Consider the following 11158-nt stretch of genomic DNA (forward strand, 5'->3'; position numbering starts at 1 on the left):
AAGCAAAAATTTGCTTATACTGACTCAGAAGTAAAAAATCAATTTTTCAAAAAGGGTCTTACTTTAAGGGCTGTTGGGCAGAATATTTTTAACCTCCCTCCGTCCCCCACCATTGATGAAGAGAAATTTTTTTCAGGATTATGTACTGAAAGATGAGATATGAAGGTAGCATTTATGCGATCAGGGACAAAATCAGTAGCAGCAGCAGGTACATGGGAAGCACACGTTTTTCAGTTTATACTTCCTCATGGTTCTCTTGGATATCCTCTGAAACTGCTTAGAAGACTGAAGAATTTCATCCCCTAGAAACTCACACTGTTGAAGCTCGGCATATCTTTGGGCCAATAACTTCATAGATTTATCTGTCACTGTTTCTATGAGGTCATCCACCTACGACAGACAGTTAGGAAGAAACAAAGCCAGGTGTTACAAAGCCTTGTCTAAACCCCAGGGAGAGCAGTTTTTCCTGAGGGGTGAGTTCAGGACTTGGTGGACGTTTTGCAGGTCCCAACGTATTATTCTAATTCAAGTCTTAGCAAACAGAGCTTGAAGACATACATTTACCACCCAGTGGTAAAGACAGTCTCGTTTCTTCTCAAAAAAGCCCATGTGCATGCCTTCATTTTAAATGAATTCCCTTAATATTTATTAGACACACAGCATCATCCTTGACGCCCTCAGCAATCCTGTAGCCACTCTCACGAGGCCCCCCACTAACGTGGTTTCTTGACGCTAATCACTAGTTTCATCCCACACCCATGCTGCCTGGCGGGGCTGTGCATCCAGTTAAGCCTGGCCCTCTGATGCTTTTGAAGCACAAAAGTCAAAAGCCTTTGTCCACTACCTGCATTTGAAGCTTTCCTACTGTCAAATCCGATTTTCGGAGGATGTTTCCCATGCCATGTTTCTTTCTCTTAAGTGCTGGAAAGTGTGGCTTCTTTTTTGATGAATACGGAACCTGTCATAATCATGCAAAATTATATCAGATTAGGAAGCGCGGACATTACTTCTGTGATGATGCTTCAATAAGGATGCTCACCCTTGGGACATTCTCTTACAAACTGAACATTTGCCACACAGCAACATTGGGTTGGAGACAGTATTCATATTATTCTCCACGCCCCATGTATCTCCTTTGTGCCCAGAGCTCTCTTTGAAGAGATCTATAGGGTGCAGAGAAATGAGATGGTCTGGTTCTGAGAGAATGCACGGTGTCAGGAAAAAAGCAGGTCATTCGTAAGGGGAAAGAAGAGGAAATTGCCTCTGCAGCCGCTGAGCACAGTGAGAGTGTGGCGATGTTGTAGACCAGAGCCCCAGAAAGCTCATTATCACTGGATCCAGTTGTTAATTTGGTCTCTTTTCTGCAGGTTTCCTTATTTTCATGGAAGACGCGTCTGTCTCCAAACATAAAAAGAAAGCTCTGGGTTCTTTTCGCCGCATGCCTGACACTCTTCAGTCGTCCTTGGCTTGCTGGTTACAAGTACCTGTGCTATTGGAAATCATTCCTAGGTCATGGCTCCTGGCGAACATGCCCTGAAGTCTTAAGGGGTTGACTCTTTCTTCCCCTTGTGCTTAGTGATTAGCGTTGGGACTATAGCGAGACCTACACAAAGAAGAATGAGGGAACACACCTGGGTCTTGCCCTTTGCCCGAGTTTACAAATAAGTCTGCCGAATCACCGCTCTGCCCTGCCAGCTTGCCCAGGTCCAAATGTCCCTTGCAGAACCCGCCCCCTCCCACAATCCATCCAGAGTGGGCCTCCTCATTTTTCTCTCTCATAAAACCCAGTGCTTTTTTTCTACTAAGCACTAAGCACATTTGGTAATTACTTAAGCTATTTCTGTGTTTGCTGAATACCATTATTAAAAAGTCAAATGTCTAGAAGGGTCAGGCAGGTTTTGTCAAACAGACTCAGTTGGGGCTGGTGTGTACTGGAGAGAACGTGGCTCCTGCCAAGAGGGCAGCCTCTGTGCAGCCCCTGCTGTTGCCAGAGGAATTGTGGGCCTAATGTTTCCAAATCCTCCTGTTTTTCCAAAGAAGACTGAACGTAGATATTTTATTTGCATTACTCTAATTTTTAAATGTGGGCAATTAATTCAAGTATATATTTTGAGAACATTCTGAGAGCTAACAGTGCAATTGCTGTTAGCTTCTCGTCTATCTCCTGTATCCAACGATAAGTCCCACAGAAACAGGACCGTGCTCACCAGCTCGCCTTTATAGCTCCCAAACCTAGCAATTGCCCAGCACATGATAGGAATACAATAAATACAAACCTAGCACACAGGAGACAAAATTCAAAACTAGTATTGGTACACTCTGGCAGCAAGGCTCTCCAGTACCCAAAATGGAAACGATCTTTACCCTGGCTGTCCAATTCAACATCCGCTAGCCATATGTGTTTACTGAGCACTCGAATGTAGCTAGTGCAGCCAAGGGAATGGACTTTTAATTTCACTTCATTTTAATTAACGTAAATAGTCACACGTGGCTACTGGCTGCCATATTGGATAGTACAAATTAGAACCTGGCATTGTAATTAGGAGTAAACACTCCAGAGCAGGTCTTCCTTGGGTTTGAAGCCCTGGTGCTTCCAATTACCTGGGCAAATTACTTAACCTCTTATTGCCAGCCCTAAAAATAATATCCTATGTATTGTAGTATCCTGTTGCTGTCTACCTTATAGGGCTGTTCTAAGGACGATCTGAGTCGATATTTTTAAAGTACTTAGAACAGGGCTTGGAACACAGCCTTAAGTAGATGCTTATTATATTTAAATTAATGATATTTCAGGGTTCCATTTAAAAAAAAAATCATCTGGGCAGTTTAGGCTCCAATTTTTATACCCACAGAGAAGTACAGTTTATCTGGGTTGGTATTTATATTAATTTCAGTTAAAGTGACATTCAGCTCCTCGGCTGCACAGGTCACACTGCAAAGTCTTCAAAGCCACATGTACTAATGGCTACTATATTGGACAAATGCACACTTGCATCGTCACAGAAATTCCGCTGGGCTGGTCCAGAGAATTCCTCTCCACACTGCATGCATGAGAGGTCAGATGCTAATATATTAACTTGGTGTTTGAACAGTTGACAAAAATCAATATAAAGCTCCAAACTCCACCGCTGCCCTGACAGTAGCAGAAGCTGAACAGTTTGAGCTCAGAAGCAGAGGAATCAGACCCAGAAAGCCCACATTCTGTGCCCTAAATTCTTGGAGTGGAGACACAGTTAGCAGATTTAAAGGCTTTGTGATGAGGGACGCGCGGTGGGGGAGAGCTTGGTTTTTACAACATCCCTAAGCCCTGACTTACAGGTAAGTTTTAGAGGCGAGATTGTTTTTAGCATTGTACCTTTTGCAGCCCTGAAGGAAGGGATGTCACAGACAATCGCTTGGTGGTTCTCCTGGCCCGGAGGAGTGTATTTCCTTGGGTTATCTCCTCTGTCTCTGCCTCTACAACATCCAGTTGTAGAGTTGCTTAGAGGGAGGAGGGGGAGAAAAGATTTTGAAGGATCGCAATTATAAACACGTGTTCCCTGTTAGAAACCGTCACATGCTGCTCAGTGGCTTTTCTCTTTGGGGTTAATAATTAAAACATGGACTTGCTTTTCTGAATCTTCCACTTTCCCCTCAACACTTGCCTTTTCTTAGGCACTAACCCTTCTTGACAAGATGGCTTACCTGCCTTTGAGACTTCAATTTTGCCCTCTGCTGCTTTTCCCCGTAACTCTTGTGGCATTAGAAAAAGTCACCCTCTGATGCGTAAGACAATCCCTTGAGCATTTATTGTTGATCAAAGCCAAGTTTAAAGTCTACTCTGTAGCAAAGTGGTTCAAGGCTCAGTCACTCACATACCATTTTAATAGTTCTTCCCATATTCCAGGAGCCAAATGAACCCAGGAGTCCTTCATATTTCTATCAATTCAATTCTTAACACAATAAATGTACTTATAAAGGAAACTTAAAACACTATCACAAATTGAAAACCAGTATCATAAATGGGCACTGAGATTAGTATGGTAAAAACAAAACCATGTTATTGCCTACAGAAGGCACTAAACCTCAGGTTACTCAAGTTACTCTCTCTTTTATTTTTTTATTAAACTAGAAAAGGGCAGGAAATGAGACTTTTCTCTTGATGTAGTCAAAGGGACCAACAGAGGCAATGGGAAAAGAGCGTTTGCAGCTCATTCTGTGCTTCAGTGTCTTCATGCTATGATTAGCACCTAAGATCAACTTGTCCCGCTTAAGGTCCATTGATAATGGCTCCCAGTCTCAGTGAGTGGTGGCTCCACCTTCAAAGCAGACACTCAGCCCAGGGACTCTGCGCTCTGCCTTGCCCTCCACTGCCCAGCTCTTCCCCAAGTCTCCCATCTTCTCCCCAGGAACATTTCTCCCTTGATCTTGGCACCCCACTGCTACGACTGGCCCAAGCTAACAGCATCCCTTGCCTGAATGAATGCTAGAGCCTGCTCATTGTTCCTCCTTCATCTGCTCCTGCCTTCCTCCAATCCAGTCTCCACTCTGCAGCCTGAGCTACATTTTACAAATGCCAATCAGATTATATAAAGCCCCAGCTTGAAAGTATTATCACCCTTAAGGAAAGTTAAAAATTCTTAACATGGCTTACAAACACTCTTAACACCTTATTCACCGGCCTCTCCCTGGCTGGATTGCTTCCATTTCTTAATTACACCCAGTGTTCCCTTGATATTGGGACTTGAACACGCTCTATCCCTAACTATGTGGCTGGCACTTAGTAAGTATTTAGCAAATATTCGTTAAAAAGTGTAACGAGGGTCAACAGGGATGAGCAACTGTCTTTTGGCCACAGCTGAGACCGGGTCATACTGTTTGCGCTGCAGTCTGGAGGGATGGGTACGTTTTCTGGAGAAATCTTAGTGTAGAGATGTGTTCTTTACCAACGAAGAAGAAAAGAAACCAATGTGTGGAATGAGGAGGATTTTGATCCTCTGTTTTCTGCTGGACTCCTCAACTCCAGCCCCACCGGTATAGAAGCATGTCCTGTTTGTCATTTTTCAACAGAAATAGGCAGGCCAGTCCATACCAGGTAATTGCTAGATGCTTGGATGGTTATATTAGTGACTGCTTTTTCCAGAAGAGAGAGTTTGTTTGAAAGGGCAGTCGGTCAGCTGGAAGCCATCCATTTTTGCGGGTTTTGTTTTTGTTTTTGTTTTTGTTTTCTGGAAAAAGGATCCACTGGGTTGGCAGCCTTGTGACCATGTGAAATTTGAGGTTATGTGTGAATGTCCTTACCTATGGATAAGGACTCTGTGTTTTTCTCGGTGCTGTTCTATAAAGGGCATTAAAAATCTACACAGGGTATTTATGGCAGTGAATTTATGTTCCGTAGGACAGCATCATGATAGACACATGACACGGTGAGGTTTTCAAACCCATAGATCTGTGCAGGGCAAAAAGTGAGCCATAATATAAACTATGGACTTCAGTTAATAATATATTCATATTGGCTCATCAATTTAAAACAGATGTATTGTACTAAGGCAAGATGTTAATAATGGAGGAAGCGGTGAGGGAAGGGTAAGGAGAGTGGGTATATGGGAACTAAATCTGTATTCTCTGCTCAATTTTTCCTGTAAATGTAAAACGGCTCTAAAAAAAAATAAAGTCTATTACTTTTAAAAAGCTACAGAGGAAAATGCAAATAGTAGTGATATTATTAGTCAAAGGACAACCCTCCCCCCAAAACCAGCATTATTACTTTGCAAAAAAAGATAAAGTTCACAGTTCAAACGCTGACTCTTCGCAAAGCATATGGGAAGCAGACACAATAAAATAAATCTTCCTTTATGCCTTACCAATCATATATTTTTTAAAACAGAATTCTCACCATACCTTCCTCTGCTGGAAGTAGCCATTTGAAAGTCTGCCTCACTACTTTCTCCAGAAACAAAACAAAAAAGAAATCCCACTTTGATTTGACTTCCTAATAAATGTGTATTTTATATATGCATGTACCCAGACATCTGCCTATGCATGCATCTATATATAAATTAAAAATGGCTTTAGACTGATTAGACCATTGATTAATTAGACTGGCAGGGACCTCAAAGAGATCCGATTAAGAGCTTTTCAAAATGCACATATATTTGCATCTCCTGGGGAGGGATCTTTCTAAAAGGCAGATTCTGACTCAGGAGACCTGGGTGGGGCCTGAGGTTCTGCATTTCAGGCAAGCCCCCAGGAGATGCCATGCTTTGGATAGCAAGGAAACCCATCCTAATTTCATTATTCCTCCCAGCCTTGACACTTCACCGCGTATGGCCTGTGATTACCATTCTGTGAGAGCTTTTTCATTCTTGGTTTTGTGAACAACTTGGGCGAGGGCAGCTCCTTGACGAGTCTAGGAAGAAGGCTCTGCGTGTTTGACAGGAGGGTTTCCTTATGGTTAGTGGAGCCCGCTCTGCTGACACGTGGCTTGCTTCTGGACTTGTATGACAGCATTCTCCCCAAAACAGTCTTCACTTTCTTCACCAAATTTTTTTTCTGATTTTGCTGGCTTTCCTGAAATTCCAGGTCACAGTCACTGGATGATTCCTCTTTGGGGACCAACACATTTTGTTTTACTAAGTTGGTAGACACAGCTTTATGCCATCTGAACAAAGTGAAAAAATAAATTTGTGTCAAGGAAATTGAAAAGTTAAAAATGAATCACTTAAACCATTAAAATCCAAACTGTAAATGTGAACAAATTATACACTTCCAAAAAAAAAAGAAGAAGAAGAAAAGAAAAGAAACTGAAGACCAAGAATCAAATCACAGGAAAATTAAGCCAAAGCAACTACTCGGTGCTTTGTCACCAAACTGTAGAGGTTCATTCTGGTCACTATCTCATTCAGTCCTCATAGCAGGTAGGTTCTATTACAGTCTTCATTTTACTGATAAGTAAACTGAGACATAGAAAGATTCATGTGATTGACCGAGTATAGAATGCAGATTTTAATCTCGGTTTGTGACTGTTACAATGTATTATGTCACACTGGCAAATTGGCAATCTGACTTCAATAATGGTTTGAGGTTGTTTCTGCTGGGTTTGGTGGTTCCAAGGCTACGGTAACAGAGCTGAGAGAAACCTGCAAGGGCAGTCAGTAAAGAATTCAGTCTCCAAGGTCCTATAAATGCTGCGTAATTTACATAGAATACTCATTTAGAGAGAATAATGCTAAGTGCATATTTCCACAGTTCCAAATAGCCATACACCATCTTCATCATTTTTGCATATTTTAGTAATAAGAATAGATAACATCTCTTAATAGACTTCTGTGTGCTCAACACTCACCTAAGTTCTTTTGTGTGTGTTACGTTAACTTAACCCTCCCACTGTCGTCTCCACTTTACAGATGAGGAAATTAAAGCTTGGAAAGATTAAATAACTTATGCCCAGGCAATCTGACCCCAAAGTCTGTGTTGCTATCCTTTGAGCTACAGTGAACGTGACCCATTCCATGAAACCCTTATTTACCTAATATTCTTCCCCAACTACCTGTGTTTTTTTGTTGGTTTCATCCAAAGCAATAATATCTATGAAATCCCATGGATTTTTTTTAAAAAGTAGGCTTTTTATTTCAAGACAATTATAGTTTAACACACAGGTTTAAGACATAATACACAGAGATTCTCTGTGTTCTCTGTACCTAGTTTCCCGCCATGGTGACATCCTGTGAAACTAGACCACATGATCACAACCAGGATATTCACATTGATAAGGTCACGATCCATCAGTACCAGAAGCCTTTGTGTTTTATAGCCCCACCCACTTTCCACTCACCCCCACCTTTTCCTTCACCCCTCGCAACCACTAAGCTGGCCTCCATGTGTCTAATTTATGTCCTTTCAACAGGTAATAGCAATAAAATCATCCAGTATACAGTTGACCCTGGAAGATGGGTTTGGACTGTGCAGTTGTACATACATGCAAATTTTTTTCAATAGTAAATACTACAGTATTACATGATCCAAGGTTGGTTGAATCTGTGGGTATGGAACCTTGGATACCGAGGAACCACAGATACAGAGGGCTGCTCTAAGTGATAAAAGGATTTTTGATGGCGCAGAGGGCTGGCATCCCTAACACCCACTTCCCGCTTTGTTCAGGTATCAATTGTATAATCTTCTGGGATTTACTTTTTTCACTTAGCTTAATATTGTGGAGATTCACCCAGGTTGTTGTGTTTATCAATAATCTCTTCTTCTTTATTGCTGAGTAATATGCCATGATGTGGATATACCATACTTTGTCTAACCATTCACTCACTGGAAGACATTTGGGTAGTTTCCAATTTGGGACTATTATGAATAAAGTTGCTATAAACATATGTGCACATGTTTTTGTGTGAATACAAATCTTCATTTCTCTAGGTTAAATCCCAAGTTTTATATTATGTTACGCTATATTTGAATGCATGTAATCTATATTAATCACGTGGCTATAAATAATTCGTAACTATTAAAAATATTCTCCATACATTACTTAAAATATCTCAAGTCGCACCAGCAGCACATATACCGTCCTCCCAGAAAACATTGTTTTCAGATGAGCCCAAATCATTCAGCTTCTCTGTCATTATTCATGAGACGTCGTTCAGCCCAGGCGCTGGAGTTCAATGGTTTTGGTTCGACCCAGCACCGTACTTTCTAGTTGTGTGACCTTGGGTATGTTATTTCACATCCGTAAGCTTTGGTTTTCTCATTTGAAAATAGGTGTGCTATTCTCAGACATGTGCAAATAAATGGACATAATTTATATGCTTAGAATCTGATAAGACATTCAATAAGTGATAGCTTTTTTTCTTTTTCTTCAACTGTGTGGATCAGATCTGGGTGGGAGAAATTTTAAAGGCAAGGAGGGAGCACAAGGTAGAGATCAAAAGAGGGGAGACCTCGCGGGCTAGCAGCCTCCCTTTTGGGGCCAAGGACACAGAGTTCTGCCAGTGACACACCCACAATCTCGAGGGGGTGCTGCTCACAGTCATTATAGTTGGGCACAGTTAGCTGTAGTTAACTTTCTAGCAGAGGGCAGTGAAGTGTCCCAAGGAAGGGGTGCCTTTGTATAATTTGCCCAAAGATCATTTACAGGCTAAGATTAATCTCCCATGGACCTCTCTGAGAATATGTTAATAAAGCCATCAATTTCTACTGCCATAAACACACACACACAGACACACACACACACACACACACAGGAATGCAGTTCCGGAGGTGCAGGAACTCCCGAGCCCATCCACGCAAACCGTAAGGTACAAAGCCCAGCTCCGAGCAGTTTCTGAATCTCTCGACTCCATCTCCCACTCCATCCACCCTCCCTCCTTCCCACTCTATTTACAACTAAATTAACAAAGGTGATTTTGCTCCAGGGCTGAGAAACTTTGGAAAGAAAGGATTCTTTTCCTAACAGAAATGGCAACAGTTCTATTTCTAAGTATCTTGGCTGGTGGTGAGTTTATTTGCTTCATTTATTTGGTTGTACTGGTTCTCCTTTTAACTCCTGTTTCTCACTGGAAGTGGAAAACTCTGCGAAATTTCATTTTGCCCATGGAAGTTCAGAAGTTTGGTCTTTGATGTGTCAGGCCTCAGGAAAACACCTCATTTCTACATATCCGAGCTACTGCTCATGAACCTGGTAAGAAAGATGTCAGAAGAAATTGGAAAAGAAATCATCTGACTTTCCAAATTAAAACGTACCATGTTTGGAGAATTTCACGCTCGTTTTTATGGTCTTGCCATTGGCAAGAAATGTCAGGTATAAGATGGTTTTCAGGTTACTTTAACGAGCGTGCACATGGATGAACTACAATTAGTACCTATTTCAGCAGCCACAATTGCTGGAAAAAGGAATAGAAAGAGGAACGATTATGGATTCACTCAGGAAAACGCACTATTGAATTTTCAAAGTAATAGTATTTGCACGGGACCTGTGCTGTGTAATACCATGAGACTGAAGTATCCACTCAGTATCTACTTCTTTTAGTGTCACATGTGACATTAAAACTCAAGTTCAGGTAGAAAGGAAAGGCATTCCCCATCACGATGAAGACTTTTCTAATCACAAAACTCGGTTTCCATTGAACGAGGCTTCCCGACCCAGCGTGTAAATGCTGTCGCCTCCCCCTCTAGTCCATACAGAGCCTCCGCTTCCAAATGCAGCGCGTGAAAACCAGATGCCACGCTTTCCAGTCATCACAAGCAATATTGTTTAACGCAACAGCCAAGGAATCTCACTCAACAGAGAAGAAAATGACTCCCCGTTCCCTACCTTTCAATCCCCTTCCTTTTGAATGAGCCGTTTTTCTTCCTGGGTTGCTGAACTCTTCTGTGCTGGCTGACTCTCCCAGAAGCCGCCTGAAAGGGCTCCGGTGCAGACGGTTGAGGGCGGTCCATTGCTATCAGCTTTATCTGTGACAGCCGTTTTGGATGTCGCTCGCTTTTGAGCTCACAAACTTCAAGATGAAAACCACCCAGTGACTGAGGCACCTTGAACTTCTGGGCTGCTTGGGGTAAGGTACATAGGAGATTTTTGGAATTGCTTCCTTATTCCCTTCCAGGTGTTAGGGACATCACTGGTGGGGACTGGCCCTGTTTACCACTTTGCAGAGGTCACCAATGATGCACATGGCAGAGGGATGGGAAATTCCCTTCCCCGTTGTGGACTCCTGGGCCGGGCAAATGGGCGACAGGTGACCCGACTGTCTAATCACTCCCTTTGGGGTGTAATAAAATAATCGCACACCAACGGGATCACATTCAGATGTGCATGTCTGAATTCCAAAGAGGGAAGTAAACAGTCTGAATCCCAACGATCGCAGCTTTTGTTACATCTCTCAGCTAGAGCGGGTGAATACTTTTCTCTGTCCACTTGTTACTTGGCCTCTTATAGTACACCCCCCCCCAAAAGGCTGTTTTATTATATCTGGTATTTTGTAGGGGTCTCTCAAAACACACGGCTGTAAATGCTCGATGCCTGGCCTACCCCTCCCTCCCAACCAACATTTCCCAGTTTATTTCCTGAAGAGCAAATTCTGAAATTCTCACCACAAGGTGGCAGCAGACACTAGGCTTTATTCCCAAACCTCCCTGGGGCTTTGAGATTTCCAGCCTGAGCTACCTAGAAGCTAAG

The 11158-nt window shown here is 42.3% G+C and overlaps 1 protein-coding gene across 1 annotated transcript; it reads right to left on the minus strand.

Annotated features, from left to right (window-relative positions):
• Positions 1-152: 152 nt before the first annotated feature.
• On the minus strand, positions 153-10422 carry C17H3orf49 (chromosome 17 C3orf49 homolog). Its single transcript, XM_031471154.2, has 5 exons — positions 10298-10422; positions 6321-6640; positions 3356-3480; positions 845-958; positions 153-390 (listed from the first exon to the last, which is right to left on the minus strand). The coding sequence occupies exons 1-5, from the start codon at positions 10420-10422 to the stop codon at positions 193-195; spliced, it is 882 nt and encodes a 293-aa protein (XP_031327014.2). The 3' UTR covers positions 153-192.
• Between the last annotated feature and the right edge of the window lie 736 nt (positions 10423-11158).

The sequence above is a fragment of the Camelus dromedarius genome, chromosome 17 (genome assembly GCF_036321535.1).
Source record: "Camelus dromedarius isolate mCamDro1 chromosome 17, mCamDro1.pat, whole genome shotgun sequence".
In the NCBI taxonomy this organism is placed as follows: Eukaryota; Metazoa; Chordata; class Mammalia; order Artiodactyla; family Camelidae; genus Camelus; species Camelus dromedarius.

Coding starts and splice junctions, on each gene's coding strand:
- C17H3orf49 (XM_031471154.2), bottom strand. CDS start 10,422: ATGGACCGCCCTCAACCGTCTGCACCGGAGCCCTTTCAGGCGGCTTCT. Junction 3,481..6,320: donor GAAAAAGCTCTCACAGAATG/GTAATCACAGGC, acceptor CCTCCCTCTAAG/CAACTCTACAACTGGATGTT. Junction 391..844: donor TAGGAAAGCTTCAAATGCAG/GTAGTGGACAAA, acceptor TGTCTGTCGTAG/GTGGATGACCTCATAGAAAC.